The sequence below is a fragment of the Stegostoma tigrinum genome, chromosome 15, assembly GCF_030684315.1.
Source record: "Stegostoma tigrinum isolate sSteTig4 chromosome 15, sSteTig4.hap1, whole genome shotgun sequence".
Lineage (NCBI taxonomy): Eukaryota > Metazoa > Chordata > Chondrichthyes > Orectolobiformes > Stegostomatidae > Stegostoma > Stegostoma tigrinum.
Genome location: NC_081368.1, coordinates 43,843,045 through 43,866,522, shown reverse-complemented (window position 1 = coordinate 43,866,522; position 23,478 = coordinate 43,843,045). Strand labels below are relative to the sequence as shown.

Below are 23,478 nucleotides of genomic sequence, written 5' to 3'. Positions count from 1 at the left end.
TTATCTGAATGGTGATAGTTTAGGAATAGGTGAGATGCAACAAGACCTGGGTGTCACGGTGGAATAGTCGCTGAAGATTGGCACGCAGGTGCAGCAGACAGTGAGGAAAGCTAATGGCATGTTGACTTTCACTGGGAGAGAATTTGAGTATAGGAGTAGGGATGTCTTGCTGCAGTTATACAGGTCCTTGGTGGGGCCACACCTTGAATATCGTGTGCAGTTTTGTTTTCCTAGTCTGAGGAAGGACATTCTTGCTTGAGGGAGTCTAGCAAGATTTACCACGCTGATTCCCAGGACAGCAGGTCTGACATAGGAAGAAAGACTGGATCAACTGGGCTTGTACTTGCTGGAATTTGAAAGAGGGGATCTCAGAAACACAAAATCCTGTTGGGACTGGACAGGCTAGATGCAGGAAGAATGTTCCCAATGTTGGGCAAGTCCAGAACTAGGGATCACAGACTAAGAATAAGGGGTAAGCCATTCAGGACCGAGATGAGGATGAAGATATGGAAGCAACCATGGCTGACTAAGGAAGTCAAGGGCAACATAAAAGCAAAATAGAAAGCATATAATATAGCGAAGGGCAGTGGGAAACCAGAAGACTGAGAAGCTTACAAAGACCAACAGAAGGCAGCAAAAAAAAATAAGAAGGGAGAAGATTAAATATGAGGGTAAGCTAGCCAGTAATATAAATGAACTCTAAGAGCTTCTTTAGGTATAAAAAGGGCAAGAGAGGCAAAAGTGGACTTTGGACCACTAGAAAATGACGGTGGAGAGATAGTAGTGAGGAACAAGGAAATGGCTGAGGAACTGAATAATTAATTTTCATCAGTCTTCATGGTGGAAGACATGAGTAATATCTCAAAAGTTCCAGTATGTCAGGGGGAAGAGCTGAATATGGTGATCATCACCAAGGAAAAGGTGCTAGTAAAGCTGATTGGCCTGAAGATGGACAAATCACCTGGACCAAGTGGACTACACCCCAGAGTTCTAAAGGAGATAGCTGAAGAGATAGTGGAAGCGTTAGTGGTGATCTTTCAAGAATAACTAGAGGCACGGAGGGTCCCAGAGGACTGGAAAATTGCTGACATGGCGCCCCTGTTTAAAAAGGGACTAAGACAAAAGATGGCAAATTACAGGCTGATTAACCTAACCTTGGTCGTGGGCAAGATTTTGGAGTCCATTGTAAAGGATGACATTTCTGATTATTTGCAAGTGTATAGTAAAATAGGGCAAAGTCAGCATGGTTTCATCAAGTGGAGGTCATGCCTGACAAATCTGCTAGCATTGTTTGAGGAAGTAACGAGCAGGGTAGACCAAGGAAAGACACTGGGTGTTATCTACCTGGACTTCAAGAAAGCCTTTGATAAGGTGCCACACAGGGGACTATTGAGTAAGATAAGTGCCAAGGGTGTTAGAGGCAAGGTGCTAGCATGGATAGAAGATTGGCTGTCTGGCAGAAAGCAGAGAGTGGGGATAAAGGGGGTCTTTCTCAGGATGGCAGCTAGTGGTGTTCCACAAGGGTCGGTGCTAGGACCACAGCTCTTCACTTTGTACATTAAGGATCTAGATGAAGGAACTGAGGGCATTCTGGCTAAGTTTGCAGATGATACAATGATACAATGATAGGTAGAGGGATAGGTAGTATTGAGGAGGTGGGGCGGGGGGCTGCAGAAGGACTTGGACTGGTTAGGAGAGTGGGCAAAGAAGTGGTAGATGGAGTACAACATTGGAAAGTGTGAGGTCATGCACTTTAGTAAGAAGAACAAAAGCATGGACTATTTTCTAATTGGGTAAATGATTCAGAAGTCTGAAGTACAAAAAGACTTGGGAGTTCTGGTCCAGGATTCTCTCAAGGTAGGCTTGCAGGTTGAATCAGTAGTTCAGAAAGCCAGTGCAATGTTGGCATTTATTTTGAGAGGATTTGAATATACAAGCAGGGATGTACTACTGAGGCTTTATAAGGCACTGGTCAGGCCACATTTGGAGTACTACGTCCAGTTTTGGGCCCCATGTCTCAGGAAGGAGGCACTGTCCCTGGAGTGGGTTCAAAGAAGGTTCAAGAGAATGGTCCCAGGAATGGAAAACTTAACATACGAGGAACGTTTAAGGACTCTGGGACTAAAGTCATTGGAGTTTAAAAGGATGAGGAGGGATCTAATTGAAACTTTCAAAATACAGAATGGCCTGGACAAAATGGACGTTGGGAAGATGCTTTCATTGGTAGGGGAGTCTAGGATCCAAGGGCACAGCCTTAGAGTAAAGGGAAGACCTGTTAGAACGGCGATAAGGAGAAACTTCTTCAGCCAGAGAATGGTGAAATCTATGGGGTTTACTGTTACAGAAGGCTGTGGAGGCTAAGTCATTGAGTAAATTTAAGATGGAGATAAATAGGTTCTTGATTATCAAGGGGATCAAGGGTTATAGGGAGAAAGCGGGAGAATGAGGTTGAGGAACTTATCAGCCATGATTGAATGGCGGAGCAGACTCGATGGGCCAAATGGCCTAATTTCTGCTCCTGTCTTATGGTCTTAATTTCTTCAGTCAGAGTTGTAAACCTGTGGTATTCTCTACAGAAAGCTGTTGGAGCCTGTTCATTAGATATATTCAAGAGGGATCTGGATGTGGCCCTTGCAGCTAAAGGGATCAATGGGTATGGAGAGAACGTAGGAGTGGGATACTGAACATGCATGATCATACTGGATGGCAGGCTTGAAGGCCCGAGTGGCTTACTTCTCTACCTATTTTCTGTGTTTCTTTGTTTCTTATGATCAACATGAAGAAAACTGATGTACCAACCTCTTCCATGACTTTTCATCAGAGCTAAATGATGCAATCGCTCCTTAAATTCTAATTGTTCTCCTCTCCACAGACGCTGCTAGACCTGCTGAGTATTCCAAGTATTTTCAGTTTTACTTTTTCAAACAAGTTATTCATGGAACAACAAATCTAACTATTAAAAGGAAAAAAGTAGCAGTTTGTTAGAATCCAAAACCCTCCTTCAAAAGAGGAGTTTAGATTCACCAGTTCCAGATATGATCAGAGAAAGAGGAGCCTGTGAAGTTACATGCAACAAACACCTTGAGCATTATTGAGAGTTGTGGCTGGAGCTTCAAGACGACTGTAAATTTTAACCAATGGGCTGTCTCATAAGCAGCTGTGAAGCATCCGGCACAATGCAGCAAGTAATTCAGATAAGGATTATCATGGAGATGCTGCATTCCAAGATACACCCTGTACTTAGAAAGGCACTTAGTAGAAACCCTAGTCACTACAGAAGATTTTGAAATGGAACATTCTATTCTGATTACCTTAAAGTTGCAGCTATTGATATAGTGCCTTTAAAGATAATTAAACATCACGAGGTGCTTCGTGGCAGCATTATAAAATGACCAAAACACAGCCACACAAGAAGATACAAGGTCAGATGACCAACGGTTTGGTCAAAGGGTTAGGTCTAAAGAACTGCCTTAAACGGGGAAAATGACACAGTGAAGTATAGAAAGGGAAATTCAGAGCTTGTTCATTTTAAAAATTATTTCAGAATTGCTTACAAGATCAACAATTTTTGCCCACCCCTAATTGCCCTTAAAAAGGTGATGATGAGCCTTTTCTTTACATACAGAAGTTAATCTGCTGTGCTCCACCCAAAATGTTATTAGAGAGGAAATTCCAGGATTGTGACTCAGTGTCAGTGAGTAATGGTCATATATTCCCAAGTAAAAATGACAGACAACTTGGAGGGGAATTTTCAGGTTGTGTTCCCACATATCTACTGTTCTTGTTCTTCTTGTTGGTAGAGGTCCTATGTCTGGACGGTGCAGTGAAAGGAGCTCTGTGAATTTCTACATATGATAGAGACTGCTGCTACTAAGATCCAGTGATGAATGTTTAAGTGCTCAATGGTATATCTATCATGGATGAAATCAATGTTTGAGGCAAATAAAGAGTATTCCATCATACATCTGTTTTGTGCCTTGCAGATAATGGATGAGCTCTGGGCAGACAGAAGATTTGTTACTCACTGTAGGATTTCAAGCTTCTGACCTACTCTTGTATCCACAGTATTCATATGGCTGGTCAAATTCTGTTTCTAGTCAATGGTAGAATGCCAATGATAGGGAATTGTTGAAGAAGTTGAAGGTGTTTGGCCCGGAGACACTATTCTTAGGAATCCCTGCAGTGGTGTCCTTGGATTGAAATGACTGACCTCCAAAATCATCTTCCTTTAAGCTTGGTGTAACCTCAGTCAGTGCTTGAAACATTGCCAGCATTCTTTGCTTATTATTTTTCTGTACTTTGTGAACCCACGACAAGATTACTAAGCGGCAATCAGGTACAAATATTTTATAGGAAATCAGCAGCACAGATCTTGAATGGACTTTTATATTAGTATTTTAGATTGCAAAAGTAGGAATTGTGCCAGGCCACTGCACAATTAAATCATTTGAATAGTCCTCTAGTTAGCAAGGATAGAGCATAATGACACCAACACATTGATGAAAGATGCTATTCAGAACAGATTTCAAATCAACCAGTGGCTAAGACACACAGATACAAACCTTGTTCGGAACTTGCCTTCTCACAGCTAGTCAAAAATAAAGCGACTCTGCGTTAAAAGAGTAGTGAGGCAGGAATCCCTGGGCTATCCTTTTACAAGTTCATAAAAGGCATTCCAAAAATTCACAGGGCCTCACAAATTGAAAAATTACATGTGGGAAAAAAAAGATTTGCATTCATGTATGGGACCTTTCATGACCACTAGATGCCTCAAAACACTTCATAAGAGGTTCATTAGAAGTACAGTCACTGTGTAGGAAATGGGCCAGTCAGTTTGTACAGAATGAGGTCTCACAAACAGCATTACAATTATTGGATAACTAGTTTGTGGTTTTATTTGAGGGAGAAATATGACATACAACTTGGAGCATCTCCCCCCTTGCTCTTCTTCCAAAATAGTGCCAGGGGATTTATAGATTCATTTGAGGAAGCAAACCAGGCCTTAGTTTATTGTTTTGTTCTGAAAGACGGCACCCCCATGAGTACTGAATTCCTTCAGTGCTGGATTGGAGGGTCAGCCCAGAAATTTGTATCCAAGTCTTGAAGTAGATGAACCCATAGCTTCCCGACAGGGTCAACTGTGCTACTTTTGAGATTTGAGTTGATAGAGGAGGTCTAACATGGATATTATTGTTGAAAGGTTTGCCAAATTGATTCTTATTTATTTCAGTTTGTGGCTTTTCCAGATAAGTTAGGCAGGTGTAATGGGCCCACTTCTGAAGAAGGGTCCCGACCTGAAACGGCAACCTTCCTGTTCCCCTGATGCTGCCAGGCTTGCTGTGTTCCTCCAGCTCCACATTGTGTTATCACTATTTGAGCTGTGTTATTTTTTCTGAAGTACATGGAAAATCTGGTCAATACCTAGTCTAGCCAATTTTTATTCACCTCTTGTCGATTGGTTCCAAATGGCATTGACTGAAATTTAGGAGTGGGACTCATTTCCTAATCATCCTGCCAAAGAAGCTGTTTACCAAAAGTCAGTTGCCAGATGGAGATCAACATCCCTGCTCTAAGTACTTACACTGCACTAAATCTAATAAACAGGACAAATTCCTCTTAACCATAATCTAGTTATGTTTTCTGTTCTTTTTATAAATATTGCAGCCTGTGGAGTGCAAATACGATTAATCTCAGTAGTACAAATGCTCCTCAGACCTCATTGTTGACTGGAACTGTTGGACAAAGAAGCAAAGTAACCACAAATTTTAGAGATACAATGTAAGCTGGTCAGATTTCAATTTATTTGTCAAGTTAAGTGATTTATGGTCATTCCTTAATGATAAGTGTGGGAGGTTTTTGTTTAATCTTTTACAGATGTGACCACATTTTCTGGACCAACATTTGTCCACCATCCCTAATTGTCTTTGAAAAGTGAGTTGCTTCCAAAAACTGTTGCAGCCCACATAACTATAGATAACCCCCGGTGCTTTTCGGAAGGAAGTTCCAAGCTTTTGACCCAGTGAAAGAAACACAATATAATTTATATAATGACAATATGCAATCCAGTCAGTGTCTGGAAGCAATGGTAGCAGTGGGGAACAATGAGCACTTAGAGTCATAGAGTAATACAGCATGGACACAGGCCTTGGTCCACATCCCTCTAAACCCTTCCCAGCCGGGTACCCATTCATATGTTTTTTAAAATGTTGCTGTTGAACCTGCCTCAACCACTTTCTCTAGCAGCCCATTCCATATACGGACCACTCTCTGCGTGAAGAAGTTGCCCCTCAGGTCTTTCTTAAATCTAGCCCCCCCCCACCACCCCCCCCTTACCTTAAACCTACGTCCTCTAGTTTTCAATTCCCTATCCCTGGGAAAAATACCAATTGCATTCTCTTTTCTATGCCCCTCAGTTTTATACACCCCAATAAGGTCACCTCTCATTCTCCTACGTTCCAAGGAATAAATTCCTACCATGGGCAACCTATCCCTATAACTCTGGCCTACTAGTCCTGGCAACATACTCGTAAATCTTCTTTGCACACTTTCCAGTTTAACTACGTCTTTCCTATAACAGGATGACCAAAACCGTACACAATATTCAGAGTGTGGCCTCACCAACGACTTATCCAACTGTAACATAAAATCCCAACTCCTATAATCAGTGCCTCAACCGATGAAGGTCAAAAGCCTTCTTTAATACCCTGTCCACCTGTGACGCAGCTTTCAACAAACTATATATTTGTACTCCTAGATCCACAACACTCCTCAGGACATTAGCATTTAGTGTACAAGGCCTACCTTGGTTAACTTTCCAAAGTGCAACACCTCTCACTTAACTGTTTTGAACTGCATTTACCAATCCTCGTCTGATCAAGATCCTTCTCTAATTTTTGATAATCTTCCTCGCTATCAATGTTACCTGCTAATTTTGTGTCATCTGCAAACTTACTAATCATGCCTTGTATATTCACATCCGTTCGGCCTATACTTCGTTATTAGCCTGCCATGTGGGACCTTGTCAAAAGCCTTACTAAAGTCCATATAGACAACATCCTCTGCCCTACCCTCATTTGAGTTCTTTGAGAATAAAGGATGACCCTTCCAGTGGTTAATAGATATACAAGTGTTCAAGGAACCGCAAGTTTAATTGTTAACTGCTTCCATCTGTTTAACCATATGTCACCCATTCGTATGGTATGGATCATTTTTTCACAGCCGGAGTCTGCATATGGGACTGGATTAAAGACACACCATGTGGAATGTATCTGTACTTAAATAAAATTTGCATTGAAAAGCCGCCCATAATTATGTTCAAACTTAGACACAAATATGACAGAGAAGCCAAGTGGATGCATCATCTGAACACCAACACTGCCAGATCAATTTTACCAGCCTTTTGCTAAAGTGTGGTGCTTACATCTCTCTGGTATCTTGCTAGAGTGGCTAGATCTTTGGCACATGCTTATTTTATCATGGGAGAAGGATCACAGTCCAACCCAAATGTATTCTTAACCAACATCTATAAACACATGTTGACTTATCTGGCTCAATGGACATTAAGCAGGAATGGAAGCTGTGTATGGGTCTTTTTTGCCCCTCACTTCTTTATTGCCTGGAGGGGGAACAATAACCTCAGCACTGATTAGGACTTGGATCTGGATTTTAATAAGGGAAATAACAAATGAAAAGTTGCAAGAAAACAGACTTACTTCTCCTGGTCAACATTCAGACACAGCTGTGGTCGATTCCGTTTCTTGTGCTCGTGTGCCCGTGACAGTTGCTCTTTGCTTTCTGGGAAGATTCCACCTATCAAATCTACAGCACTCTTCATCTTCGAGTTTGGATCCAGAATGTCTGCCAGAGATCGGTCTTTTTCTGCAATGTCCCGCACCAGCTCCTCTGAAGTTAGCTCGGCAGATGGTCTGCTCTGCGCACTTGAACTGCATCTCACAGTCTCAATTGCCTCACTGGGTTCCCGAGAAGGACTTTTAATGGCGTTGCTTAGTGGTGTGGTGATAGGTTTTATGTAAATCTCAGAATCTTCCCACCTCTCATCTTGTCTGTTGACAACACCGAAATATGACTCTCCACATCTCTGACAGCCCAGATCCATTTCATTCTTTGAAAACGGCATGTTGTATGGGAAATACAGGCCTTTAAAGGGCCAGTTTCTACCACCTCTGGATATCATCTCCCCCATTGGAGATATGAATTTTTGAGTTCTGAGGAAAGAGAGATAAATAGATGATGATACATATTAGTGACGGCTCTTTAAAAATTTATTCACTGGATGTGGGTGTCACTGGTCAGGCCAGCATTCATAACTAATCCTAATTGCCATTAAGTGTCAACCACATTGCTGTGGGTCTGGAGTCATGTGTACTCCAGACCAAGTAAGGATGTCAGTTTCCTTCCCTAAAAGCGCATTAGTGATCTAGATGGGTTTTTCTGTCGATTGGCAATGATTTCATGGTTATTATTAAACTCTTAATTACAGATTTTTATTGAATTCAAATTCTACTAATTGCAGATTAGCTGGGTCTCTGGATTAATAGTCTAGCAATAATAACATTAAATCATCAGCATCTCATTGCTTATTGGCATGTTTCAACTAAATTGCAAGCATTCAACTGAAAGATTAACAGATACGGCAGATTAAACCCTATGCATGAGAGATCACAAAAATCACCAATAGGACATCACCAGTCTCAGAGGTTCATTGACTGTTACAGCAAACACTAATTCACACTCAAAGTCAGGATTTTGGGACTCCTGAGTGACAGGAATGAAATAAACTGGAAAGTATCAAGTGTGGTTTAATTTCAGCTAGATTATTTTTAAGGCACTACAATTGGTCCAATGTCCATGAACTACAGCATAGGCTTGAGACAGGAAAGAAGGGGTTGGAATGGGGGAGGGAAGAAGTCTAGCAAGAATTCCTGCTCCTAAGCATAGTTCAGTAACTATTGTTGGAAGATGTCAATGCTGAGTGAAGCACTGGGCTGGATTTTACAACCCCTAACTCAGGTACTTTCAAAAGAAGCCAGGGAATAATGCACATAAAATAAACCAAGTAGCCAGCCAACTACCCACAAGCTTAGTCCCTATAAAACAGGCAGACTGTTGGCCACTTAAATAAAAAGAAGCAATTGAGTCTATTGTCAAGTCAATCAATTATGCTGTACATGTCATGGTATGGTTGGCATGTGGAAGAGGCTAGAAGCTGGTTCTATCAACCCAATGGACTAAAAGGTGTGAAATAATACTAATGAAACAATAATGATGAAATCTTCTAATCACTGAGGAAAAGTCCAATTCTCATCTCCTCAAAACTGAATGGTTTTGTTTAGCTTTTCTGTAGGATGGTGAGAAGTAGGGGCAAGCAGAATATTTCCCATAAAAGTCAGCAAACATCACAAAGGATAGCACAGAAGACCGTTCTGCTTGCAAATCTTGGAAGGAGTTATCAAATGAATTTCACTCCTCTTTCTCCATAGCTTAAATATTTTTGTCAAGTTTTTAACAAGTTGTCTTTTGAAGGTTATTACTTTTGCTTTCACTAACATCGCTCACAGTGCATTCCAGCTCAAAATCACTTGCTGTGCATCTTTACTTATCCTCACGTCACTTTCTTCAGCTTATCTGCTCTGAGGAGAATAGCTAGCTAATATTATCTCACACATTGTCCCCCAGGACTCAGTATGGGTATCGGTGCCTGAGACAGCAACAGAAATCAACTGGGGCATGGAAGACATTGAAATATGGGAACAGGAGCCCTCGAGCCTGGTCCACAATTCTAGATCACGGCTGCTCATCTACCTCAACAGTACAGAACACGGGCCCTGGCTTCTCAAGCTCTTCTTATAAGACAGGCCCACCATTGCAGCGATCAGTCTGTTGAACCTGTGCAGCACTCTTTCAATAGACAAGTGGACCAGAACTCCACCCAATGCTCCAGGTGGAGTCTTAAGTGTTCTATATAAATGAAGCAATAATACTTATACTTCTGTTCTCTTTTTGTGGTTAAAAACTAACATACGATTTTCCTCCAAAATTAGCTACTGTACTTAAATACTGGCGTTTAGTGGCTTATTAACAAGTACACCTTTGTCCCTTTGGAGATCAACACTTGCCAGTCTCTCACCATTGAAATACTCTGTGCCTTAATTCCACCTTCCAAAACAACCTCTCACTTATCCACATTATATTCTCTCTGCTCTTTCCCACTCAGTCTGTCTAAATCCCTTGAAGCCTCTTTGCATCCTCATCACAACTTGTATTCTCACATTTTCCATCATTTGCAAACTTGGAAATGTAATAATTGAGTCCCAAACCCAAATCATTGATATAGATTGTGAACATCTGGTGCCCACACACTATTCCTTATGGTATCCCACTGGTCACCTCAATCTGCCAACCTGAGAATGTCTCATTTATTCCTATCCTCTCTCTCGCTCTCTCTCACTCTGTGTTCACTAATCCTCAATCCATGCTAGTGTACTGCCCCAATCCATGCATTTTACATTTGTTTACTAACTTTTTGTATGGGACTTCAGTTCTATAACGATAGATTATAGTTGTACCTTGTTGACTCTGCTAGTAATATCTTCAAAAAAGACAGTCAAACATGATTTTTCCATCATAAATCCATTTTAAATCTGTCCAATCAAATTATATTTTAAGTAAACACTTGTGTATTCTAGTATTCTTCCCACTGATTTCAGACTTACAGTTCTGTACGTCCCCATTTTTCTCTTCTTCCATTCTGAAACATTGAAGGAACATTTCTAACCTTCCAATCTGCAGGCACCACTTCATAATTAAGTGAGTTTTAAAAGACAATCACCAATGCAGCCCTTACCTCTGTAGCCATCTCGTTTAACAATCTAAAATGAAGGTTATTTGGTCCCAGGGATTTAACTGTCAGTCCCCTTGTTATTATCAATATTACTTTTTTAACTAACCCTAATTTCTTTCAATTCCATTTTCTCATTAGACCCTTGGATCTCAATTATTGCATGGAAACTTGTCTCTTCCCCTGTGAAAGGGGATACAAAGTAATTATTCAGGATTCTTGCCATTTCTCGAATTCCTATTATAAATTGTCCCTTTTCTACCTTTGATAATGGGAACTCCAGATGCTGGAGAATCCAAGATAATAAAATGTGAGGCTGGATGAACACAGCAGGCCAAGCAGCATCTCAGGAGCATAAAAGCTGACGTTTCGGGCCTAGACCCTTCATCCCTACCCTCTCCCCATCCCCCTCTCTGATGAAGGGTCTTGGCCTGAAACGTCAGCTTTTGTGCTCCCGAGATGCTGCTTGGCCTGCTGTGTTCATCCAGCCTCACATTTTATTATCCTTTTCTACCTTTTTTGTCTTTACTCCTCTTTTCCCCCTTATGCACCTATAAGAGGTTCACAGAATCACAGAATCCTTACAGTGTGGAAATAATCCATTCGGCCCAATACCGCCCCTCTAAAGTGCATCCCACCTGGACCCAAGCCCCTGTCCTATCCCTGTAATCCTGCATTTCCCTCGGCTAATCCACCTAAACGCCCTGAACACAATGGGTAACTTAGGACAGCCAATCCACTAACCTGTACACCGTTGGACTTTGGGAGGAAACTGCAGCACCCAGTGGAAACCCAAGCTGACACGGGAAAAATGTGTAAACTCCACACAGACAGTCACCTGAAGCTGGAACTGAAACAGGTCCCTGGCGCTGTGACGCAGCAATGCTAACCACTGAGCCACCATGCTGCCCACATGTTCTCACAGTCTGTTTTTATATTCCTTACAATTTTACATTAATATTCTATTTCCTCTCTTTCCATAAGTCTATTTTTGCTCAACTGTAAAATTCTCCATCATCCGGCTTGCAAATTTTTTTTTGCAAATTTGTAAAAAAACTTATTCCTTGATCTGGCAGTATTTTTAATTAGTTATGTCTCTCATTTTTTCCTTTGGCCATTTATACAAGAATTACATTTCTTGAAAGTCAAACATTTATTCATTAATTACTAGCCATTGCCTAACTTCCAAACATTTGAATGCATTTTTCCAATCCATCACAGCTAACTTCCTCTTCACACCTTCACAATTGCCCTTGTTAACATTTATGTCCCTACTTCCAGATTGAGCTTTGTCTTCTTTAAATTTAATGAAAGATTCTATCATGAGAATTTCTGCTGATACTCAGTACGTTTGTAAATCATTTATGCACAATATCCATGCCAGTATAGCCATTGATGTCATTCTGTACAGTTTGTTCATACTTATTATGCTTATTTGTGCACTGCCATTTTGCTTTTGCTGTGGAGAATTTCACAATGTGTGCGAGTTCAGAACTTTCTGCAATGTAACAGCAGTTTCTGGAGTCAGTGCACATGCAGAATAAAGCAGAAATCAAGTGCTATCAATGATTTCATGATTCCCCAAAGACAGCGCAATAAATAAAAATGAACAGCCGGAGAACTCTCATTCTTACATTCAGTCTCACTGTAAATAACGTTGGAAAACATTAAATCTTGTTGAATTAGGTGTAAGCATTGCAGTTTTAAACCTACTATCTTCATTATTTATTCCTTAAATAACTGCTAACAACCTCGCTGTCACTGAAAGAACAAATTAATGTTTTTTTGCATGTCAAATTACTGCATTTTAAAGAAATTTCACATTTTCCAAATTTTATTGTTTATAGTATTTTAGCTTCCACTGCAATCACAACCCTTGTCTCAATTAATCTTAACATTCTCAGTAAAAATTAAAAATTAGAAGTGAGCAGCTTCATTAATTATCACATCCTGATTTTGTATCTGTAAGAATACTTCTGAGAGATTGGGTAAGCAATGCAGTGTTTCGAGTAGATTGGCGCAGGAGGGAGTAAACCAGTCCAGGTGGATAGGTGTCAGGTCCAGAGTGGTGGAATCCAGTGGTGGTGGGCGGGTGGGTCTGGATTTGTCAGCTGGTGAAGTTGGGATACAAAGCAGAGAGAGCATGTCCAGTGATGGGGTAAGGTGGTGGGTGGGTGCAGAGCTGGGGTAAAGGGCAAGCATGTCCAGCAGCAGGGCAAGGGGAGTCAGGTGCAATTTGAGGGGGAGGCAGGGTAAAGTCCAAAGGGCAGGGGCAATGTTGGAGGCGGGTGTGGTTCAGGTCCAGAAAAGGAGTAATGGATGTCAGGTCTGGTGATGAATAAAAGGGGATTGGGTGTGGAGTAGGGGAAATAGGGAGCATATCCAGTAGTGGAGCTACGTGGCAGTGGGTATAGAGCAGGAAGGATGGAACATGTGCTGGGGTTAAAGGGGAGTCAGACCCATCCAGAGCTGGGGAAGGGGTGTAAAGGAGTGAGGGGTGGTGCAGCGGATTCAGTAATAAGCAGGGAATGGGGGTGTATGTCACAGGGGCAGGGTATGGAGGTTGGTTAAGGGTTGGGGGTGAAAGGTGTTCGATATGGAACTTGGTAAAAGAAGGTGGCACATGGAGTGCAGCTAGGTGCTAGGCATGAAACGGGAAGGGGATCAGGTGCCAAGTGTAGCATGGTTGGGAGAGGAATCAGGTGCATTGGTGAGGTAAAGGGAGGTTGGGCATCAGGTCAGGAGTAGGCATAGTTGGAGGCATGACAGCTAAGTATAGAGTCAGTTGAATAATTTGCTAGGTATTTAATTGACTAACTTTTCCTGAGTAACTACTCATCTAATTTCATCAAAATCTTCTAAATTCTCCAGGTTTAAATAACAACTTTTGGAGGGTTCCAGGAATTGCCCAGCAGAATACTCAAGCTCCCAGGCAATTCCTCCAGAGTCTGCAATGATTGGAATTCCACAGGATCTCCTTGCGCACCTCTGGGCCAATACAAAACTCAAATGAATTAATCCAGCTGAGAATTTTCATTTTGCTTTTTTCCTTTATATAACTGATCGTTGGCAGCAATAACGTAAGCATTTCCCAACTTGTCCCCTTCACTCTGACAGATAACATTCTATTCCTTGGATTTGCTCTGAAAATGTGTCTAAATAGTCATTCTTTGTCACTATGAAGAGGAGAATGCCTTGAAACAAACACAAAGCGATTAAGCACATTAAATGGAATCAGCTGCAGGTCACCATATCTGACTGAAATCTCTACATTCAAGAACAACACCCCATGAATGGCACTACCACATCAATTGGAACTCTAGATGTCACATTTTGTACAGCTAATTGTTAAAATGCTACCTTGTTTCACAGCATCATTGAAACAATATAACACAGGTGTCTTGCTTTCATGGAATGAAGTCAGTGCACATGGTGGGGCATTGATCCAAACTGTCCATTAAGCTCTTAGCTAATCACAGCCGATTGACCTTAGAATTCATGGAAGTAAGGGAAGAAATACAAGGGATAAATAACCAGGCTGAGTTCACCAACTGCTGACTCATGCTTTAAAATGTATATATGGGCAGAATTAAATTGAACAATTACATCAGCCAGGCGTGAATAGCATGCCAGCACTCTGCATAAGGCACACGGATAAATAATGGCTATTTGTGTGAAGTGCCACATTGCAGTTGCCACCTGTGAAACCACACCCTGACAGCAGCCACTGCCTTGGGAAGAGGAAACTTCTAGAACAGGAAAAAACTAAGCATGTTAATCATAAGGAGGCTCCTGACTTATTATCAAACGTGCTAAATCAGAAACTGTCTGTACAAAACAGCCCTTAATTGTGCCTCATGAGGTGCATGTTCTTTAAAACAATGCTAAAATTTTACAAGCAATGACTGTGAACCAAACAGCTCACTGCAAACACAATGGGGCTTTTCCTCCTTACAGAGGTCACAGTGAAATCTATATTTCAAAAGCTGTTGTCTTTAAAATACTAAGTCCTTCCACAGTCAATGATTGTTCAGATCCAAGCAAATTGCCAACCACAAAAAACTGCCATATTCTGACAGACAGCATTCGCTCCTCAACTGAGAAATATTATTGTTGGTGCGAACACTTCAAAAAAAAATTCTTCTCACTTGAAGCTGGCTCTTGGTGGACTATGGCTTCATTGTTACTGGCAATGCATTATAATACACTAGATTTTACTGGTATGGCATGAAGGCCTTTCCAATGTTGAAGGTATCACAGCCAAGCATGGTATCACTTTGAACCAGATAGGCACGACAAAGACACTCCCTCATTGGGGATGTTTATTTGCAGGGGTTGGGTGAACAGACAGCAAGAAGCAGTGGGGAGCCCTGGCAGTGGTTTCCAAAACCTTTCCGGCCACAGGCAAGGTGTCAGAAGACTGGAGGGCTGCAGATTTTATTTGGAAAAAAAAGGGAGAGAGGGGACAGACCAGGATTTTACAGGTTATTCAGTCTAGAAAGGATTCTGACAGATTGAATTTATGTGCACCTAGGAGACTGAGAGAAGAGAACAGCTCATGTTTTACAAATGTGATACAACTTTTTGATGAGATATATGGGAGTGTTGATTAATGTAACATATTTCATAGGGATTACATGGACTTTAGCTTTGATCAGATCCCTCATGGCAGACTGGTCAAGAAAGTAAGAACCAAAAACAATGTGGAACATTGGATCCAAATTGGCTGAGAGGCGGAAAAGCAGAATGTAATGGTAGAGGTTTATTTATTTCCAGTGGGGTTCCACAGGACTCTGTATGGAGGTCTTGCGATTTGTAATGCACATTGATGATTGTTCTTAAATGCAGTGGGTATGAACAGGACAGTCAAAGATGACATGAAATTTTCAGTTGATACACAAATTTGTGGAGTAGTAAAAACTGAAGAGGATATCAATGAACTGGTCAGGTGGGCAGGGCATGGTAATTGGAATTCAATCTGGAAAAGGTGAGAAGTAATGCTTTTGGGACAGTTAACAAGGCAAGAGATTAAGTATGAATGGTAGGTTCCCAGATAGTACCAAAGAGAAGAGGAACTTTGGCGTACGTACTGCAGGTCTCTGAAGGAAGCAGGGCAGGTAGAAAAGATGGTTAAGCTAGCATTTTCTGAAGAAGTGTCCCGACCCGACACATCAACTTTCTGTTCTTCTGATGCTGTCTGGCCTGCTGTGTTCCTCCAGCTCCACACTGTGTTATCTCAGACTCCAGCATCTGTAGTTCTTGCTATCTCTCTTTTAGGATATTTGCCTTTGTTAAACCAAAGCACAGAATAGATGAGCAGGGAGATTACCCTGGGACCACATAAAATGCAGGTTGGGCCACAATTGAAGCATTCCATGCAGTTCTGGTCAGCACACAGCAGGAAGGATGTGACATGATCGCACTACAGATGGTGTAAAGAGGATGCTGCCTAGTTTGGGGATCTGAGGAAAGATGAGATGGGATGGGGTTGTTTTCCTTGAAGCTATAAAAATTGATAAGGGGCTTGATCAAGACATTACAAGGTTACTTGGTTTATAGAAAGGATGAACAGAAAGCATTTTCCACTAGCAGAGGGGTTAATAATCAGCAGCAAGACTTAAGGTAAGAAGTAGAAGGCAAGCAGGAGAGTTGAGGAAAAATGTCTTCACCTGACAGGTGGAGTGTGTCTGGAACTCATTGCCTGAATAAGCAGGGAGCTGGAAATTCTCTTAACATTTAACCAGTATTTAGGAGTATTTACTTTTATCAACAAATAACATCAGTCAAAAAATTCATAGCCCTAATGCTACAGGCCAAGAGCTGGAAATGGGATTAATCAGATATTTGTTACTTGACATGAACATGCTGGGCCAAACAAGCCCTAACCCAAGTGAGAAATCAAAAACAAGATAGATGACATTCTAATTTCATTCCTAGTCAAACAGGACAGTACAGTAGCTCAGTGGTTGGCACTACTGCCTCACAGTGCCAGAGACCGGGGTTCAGTTCCAACTTCAGGTGACTGTCTGCGTAGAGTTTACACATTCTTCCCATGTCCGCGTGGGTTTCCTCCCACAATCCAAAGACGTGCTGGTTAGGTGGATTGGCCATGCTAAATTGCCCATAGTGTCCAGGGTTGTGTAGGTTAGGTGGGTTAGTCATAGGAAATGCACAGTTACAGGAATAGAGTGGAGGGCGAGTCTTGATGGGATGATCTTCAGAGAGTCTATGTGGACTTGTTGGGCCAAATGGCCTGTTTCAAAACTGCAGGGATTCTATGATTCAAATTCCATGTTTGCACATCTTTCAGGTTCTCAAAGGAATGTAATTTCTTTTAACATAAATACGTACTCAGTTTTAAATATGTAGCCTTAAGCCAAATGGAATTGGGCATAGTTAATTCTGGGTTTCAAAGGCAAGAGAAAAATACTTTTCCTTCTGAAGGGCCATATGGTAGTAATAAGTATTACAAATGTGCCACGGTGATCATATAGAAAATAATTTCTCAGTTTTGCCCTTGTCATTGAACCAAGGTAGACAATGAATAGTGCTTTTCTGATGAAGGGTCTAGGCCCGAAACGTCAGCTTCTGTGCTCCTAAGATGCTGCTTGGCCTGCTGTGTTCATCCAGCTCCACACTTTATTATCAATTAATAGTAAGGCTGTCTTAGTATATTACCTCTTCCACTCAAGGTGGGTGGAAGTTTTGTTTTTTCCCCTGAATATCAATCAGTTGGTAAATAACATAAATTGAAAAATGTCATTGCTGAATTTTAACAAAATCTGATCTACAGATCGGGTAGAGCCCAAGGAGCAATTTTGTTTAGAAGCTCAAGCGGAGTTTTCAAAGCAGGTCTTTGGACATGAATTGGTCTGATGCCTCCTGAGTGGGATAGAAACTCTCATTAAAAATGTTTTTTCTCCCTTTTATACTTACAGATAATCAAACTTGCATGCAAAAGCCTCAGTGAAGAACCGTGCTTTAATTATTAAGTCAAGTTAACAGAACATGGTGGATATATATAGTCTTGCAAATGTCCACTTCACATTTACTATCAGTAGCAGAACCTAAATCATTCCAGGTTCAGCGAGATCAATTTAGGAACAGAAGTAGCAGAGATGTGATGTTATATGTCCTGCCTATAAGTATATAGTTCATCCTCCTGCCAGGCAAAACGTTAGAGCACAAATTAACCACTGTAGTCTAATTTGGAGTCATAATTTCCAGTCTAATTTTGAACAGAGACTCAAATGTTCAAATTACTTTTTATACAATTACCTTGGTGCAGTATCACTCTCCGGGGATGTTACCAATTTCATCATTGGCCTCTGTGACTTATAGCTATATAGGGGCGGGATCAAATGTTCACCTGGAACTGGAACAGCTGAGACGGATACTAAGCATCTTGGATCATTGAAATCTGATCTTGGAAACCTGTACTCGAGGCTCGTTATGTAGTCCGCACCCAATTGTGATGGATGAGAATACAATGTTGTATTGTCCATAGCAGATCCAGGTCTTGAAGAGAGGTCTGAATAACCCAATGTGTCTCTGTCACAAATATGTTCTGGCCTTTTCCAATTAATTGATGTGGGATGTGAAATCAATGGAGGATCTAATTCACAATGACAACCCCTCCGTGACCAACATTTATCCAAATCTGGCAATTCATCTCGAGACCGATTCCAGGACTGGTATTTTTCCAAATCTGGAAAATCATGTAATGATAATTTCCGGGTCTGGTAAGTTTCTAAATCTGGCAAATCATGTAGAGACAGCTTCCGAAGGTGATATTTGGGTAATTCTTGCACTTGATTTTGAGATGGTTTCCAGGTCTGGTCATTATTTACATCTGTTATTTTTTCCTGTTGTGTTAGTTTCTGGGACTGGCACCTCTCCAAATCCACCACCTCGTGCTGGGAGAGTTTCCGGGACTGGCATCTCTCCAAATCCTGGGACAGTTTCTGGGACTGGCACCTCTCCAAATCCTGGGACAGTTTCCGGGACTGGTACCTCTCCAAATCCGCCAGCTCGTGCTGGGACAGCTTCCGGGACTGGTACCTCTCCAAATCCGCCAGCTCGTGCTGGGACAGCTTCCGCGACTGGCACCTCTCCAAATCCGCCAGCTCGTGCTGGGACAGCTTCCGCGACTGGCACCTCTCCAAATCCGCCAGCTCGTGCTGGGACAGCTTCCGCGACTGGCACCTCTCCAAATCCGCCAGCTCGTGCTGGGACAGCTTCCGCGACTGGCACCTCTCCAAATCCGCCAGCTCGTGCTGGGACAGCTTCCGCGACTGGCACCTCTCCAAATCTGCCAGCTCGTGCTGGGACAGCTTCCGGGACTGGCACCTCTCCAAATCCGCCAGCTCATGCTGGGACGGTTTCCGGGACTGGCACCCCTCCAAATCCACCAGCTCTTGCTGGGACAGCTTCCGCGACTGGCACCTCTCCAAATCCGCCAGATCGTGCTGGGACAATTTCCGGGACTGATACCTCTCCAAATCCGCCAGCTCATGCTGGGACAGCTTCCGGGACTGGCACCTCTCCAAATCCGCCAGCTCATGCTGGGACGGTTTCCGGAACTGGCACCCCTCCAAATCCACCAGCTCGTGCTGGGACAGCTTCCGGGACTGGCACCTCTCCAAATCCGCCAGCTCGTGCTGGGACGGTTTCCGGGACTGGCACCCCTCCAAATCCACCAGCTCGTGCTGGGACGGTTTCTGCAATCGATATTTTTGCAAATCTGGTGGTGGTGGTCTTTGCGGCGGGGGCCTTTTTGTCAGTTTGTTGCTGGTTAAATCATCAAGTCTATTCATCTCTGAATCACGTGGAGCAAACTTCCCGTCAAACTTATTCAATGTATCCAGCGATTCACAACTAATATGGCCTGTGCAACATGTGTATGCAACCACTTCCCTTAGTGGGTATGCTGGGCTGTACTCGGAGAAATTCTCTGGCAGTGTAGCAGCTTTGCTGGGCCTCTCCCAAGCAGACGTTTCTAGTTCTGGATTGTCCTGCTCATCCTTGATGCTTTCTTTTGAATTCATTTCAGGAAATATTTCTTGCAAGTTACCAATACTCAGATTCTTCATCTCTCTGAAACACACCAAACATTCAAGTTTTAAATTTTAATTAATTTTGTAAAGCTATTGTGTGCTTCAAATGAATTGAGCTGGCACAATAATTTGAAGGTATGGTTCTGCGTATATGAATAAAAAATTCTAATTAAGTTCAAATAATTTTGCTTTGTCTTAGTTCCCATGGTTTTGTAATGCAGACATTGCGCAGAGAAGAACGGCTTAGCCCTGTCTACTTCCACTAACGATCTCACTGGTTAGAGATGCAGCATTTGTCTAGTCTTAAAAATAGTTTTTTTTTAAAAAAAACTGGGTTTATTTATCTTTTTGCATTAGTGGGCTCCAAGTTAATAAATTAGGCACTGGGCTAGGGAACATAAGAGTAATCATAATCCTAGTTCCAGAAGCTGTTATTAACCATGTAGAAGAAACAGAATTGTTGATAGGACTGCTGTGTAGCACTGTGAAGGAATAAATTTGCTCACAACTAGCATTGAGTTATGCCAATCAGTGTGTTGCAGGATCCAAAGCTCTCTGATTATTTTCAAATCAGAGTTTCCACAAATAGCTAGGGCAGTCATTGCCTTTGCTGAATACTAGCCAGTCTTTCAAAATCGCTGGGTCAAGAGCATGATCAAGGCCACATTATGTGAAAATGGTTATCTGAGGGATGGAGGCAGTGGCAGCGTGTTAATGGCACTGGATGAGTAATTCAGCATCCCACGTTAATGTTCTCGGTGTGTGTCTTCAAATCCCATAATAGCAAATGATGAAATTTGAATTCAATAATGGGAAAAAAACGCTATTACAATTTCAAATTCCATCTGGTTCATTAATGTCCTCTAAAGAAGGAAATCCGCTATCCTTACCTGGTCTGGCCTACATTGTCTCCAGACCCACTGCAATGTGGATTACTCTGAACTACCTTCTGGGCAATTTGGGATGGTCAATAAATGCTGACCCGAGCCAGCAATGCCCACTTTTTGTGAATGAATTATAGAAAATGCCTTAAGACTTCTTTTTAAACAGTAAACAGCAAATGTATATACATCATTGGTGTATCTGTTGAACAGTACAGCTCTTAATGACCGCACCATATCATGTGGGAATGCTCAACCTCCATTTTTGGGGCAGAAGGTTTTAATTTTCCTTCAGTTTTCTTACTGTAGTGTGTGCTATCTACTTATACATTTATTTTTCAAAGGAACTTGCAGAAGAGATTTTTTTAAACACACCCCTTGTTGCTAGTCACTAACAATCCCCATTAACAACTATGCACCCTCCCAGCCTGATTGATAGCAACTCTTTTGTCTGTCCAACTGTCTTTCTCTCTCTTTGGATTCTATCCTACCGTTTACACCCTACCCCACCCACCTCCCAGTTTTCTGTGTATAAACTGACATTTTCCCAGCCACCATCAATTCTGAGGAAGGGTCACCAGACTCGAAATGTTAACTGTTTTCTCCTTCACAGATGTTGCCGGATATGCTGAGCTTTTCCAGCAGCTTTGTTTTTGTTGCTGATTTACAGCATCTGCAGTTCTTTTGTTTTTTTTAATGTTTTAAGATAAAATTCCCGAATATTGTTTCATAGCTGAACTTGTAGTCACCAACAAGTCTGGTTTGATCTGTCACACTGGAAAATCCAGTACATAAATGAATTTAAACTCTAATCGAATATTGAGAGAGACAGAGAGAATGAGAGAGGCAGAGAGAATGAGAGAGAGAGAGAGAGAGAGAGAGAGAGAGAGAGAGAGAGAGAGAGAGAGAGAGAGAGAGAGAGAGAGAGAGAGAATGCGCATGTGCACATGTATGCACGCGTGTCAGATTGACTCAGGTAACATTACTCTCAACTTCAGGCACAAAGTTGTGTCTTGGAAATCCATACAGGATTCAAGCACCTAAAATCAAACCAGCAATTCAGTGCAATAAGAAGGAAGAGTAAAATGGTCAAAGGTGGCTGGAACTCCTGAGATGAACAGAAAGATTAAAGTGAGAGAAAGCATATGACATATGGTTCAAATTAATTCATTGTGTGAAGCAGTATGAGACATTTCAGCAATGTGGTGAGTCACTTTACAAATACATTTTTGAAAAATTCAAAGGCTTGTCATGAACTGGTGGACTAGGAAAAAAAAACCTTATCTAATAAACTTGGCTTTTGTGGTCTTCAAGCTAATATATATGTTAGTACTAGCAAATGTCAATGTCCCTTCAGGTGACAATGAGGAAATACTAGTTACATTTGTAATTATTAAACAATAATTGCATTAAATTTTAGAGTGCATTAGACTTACAATAAATCAATAAAAATAACAATGAACATTGATTAAAGGTGAATAGTATAATTAAGAGCTATGTAATACCCATTTGACATGCCATTTAGTGCAAATCTCTATTCTGTTTGCTGCTGTCCTTAAGAGGTAATCACAGTTTCTCTAGTGTCATACTGGGCATGGCTTCTCCTCCCTTGCACTACTTGAACAGGCCAAGAAAGCACCTTTGATTGAGGCACCTAGGAGTGGCCAGACTTTTAAACTCTGGCAATTTTTTTTTAAGATTGATGTATTTAGTGCTGGACTGATGGCAAATGCTCTGGATCAATATTATGAGCTTACCTGAAACAAGGGATAAAGGAGTTCATGACTTTTACTTTTGAAAAACCAGCTTAGCTAATTCCTTCCTATCAAGATCTTTTACATTTTAAGCTCCAGGTCTCCTGGGGTCATTGGGATCAGCAGGCTTCGTAATGGTGGGTTGTTGCAAACTAGCAGGAGAAATAAGCAGAATGAACCAATTCATTATCAGCTTATGAAGGGCAATTATGCCTGGTTTACAACACAAAGTAATGCCAATAGCATGGATTCAATTCCCAGATTGGCTAAGGTTAACGTTAAGGACTCTCCTTCTCAATCTCTCCTTTTGCCTAGGGTGTCGTGATCCTCAGGTTAAATGACCACCAATCATCTCCCTGGAATGAGAGAGCAGCCCTATGGTCTGCCAGGACTATGGCAAATTTATTTTTATTAAATAATACTGTGACTTAATATTACACTATACTGCATCTCAAGTTGGAGAACATTCTTCCATCAGAAAAATGCCTGATAGTCAAAAACCACACAAGATTTAAACATATAATTTGTCATCAATTTGAGTAGTGGGCAGGGAAGATTGAAGGAGTTCCATGGAATTATTCACCAAACTCCTACCTTTCTGTTGCAGTAAACTTCCTGTTTATTACTTCAGTCTGATTTAGTTTTTCCACCGGATATCCCTGCAAAGAAGATTTGCCAGTCAGTACAGAGAAACATCCGTAGACCTATTTACAGCACAGTTGGGAAACACATCAACATTGTCTTGGCTTTACTCTCGCTTGCTAGAGTGGAGACAGTTCCTTTAATTAACAACTAAAGTAAATATATCAGAGTGACTGGACAGAAAACATAGAATCTGAAATAAAAACGGCAGTACAATCCCAGGATGGTGAACGATACCTGAAATAGTCATTTAATAATGAGTGTACTTATGAAAAAGTACAAAAATA

General features: G+C 41.5%; 1 protein-coding gene across 8 annotated transcripts in view; it reads right to left on the bottom strand.

The window, feature by feature from the left end:
* Window positions 1-23,478, bottom strand: part of LOC125458680 (protein Shroom4-like) — a 137,918-nt gene that overhangs the window by 23,975 nt on the left and 90,465 nt on the right. For 7 of the 8 annotated variants that reach the window (XM_059651444.1, XM_059651441.1, XM_059651442.1 and 4 more), the window contains 3 exons: window positions 23,144-23,208; window positions 18,137-19,954; window positions 7,713-8,225 (listed from right to left, as the gene is read on the bottom strand). In XM_059651444.1, coding sequence (XP_059507427.1) covers window positions 7,713-8,225; window positions 18,137-19,954; window positions 23,144-23,208 — 2,396 coding nt within the window. Of the gene's footprint in view, window positions 1-2,807; window positions 2,888-7,712; window positions 8,226-18,136; window positions 19,955-23,143; window positions 23,209-23,478 lie in introns of those variants that run through there. The other variant, XM_059651448.1, reaches the window with a different exon arrangement.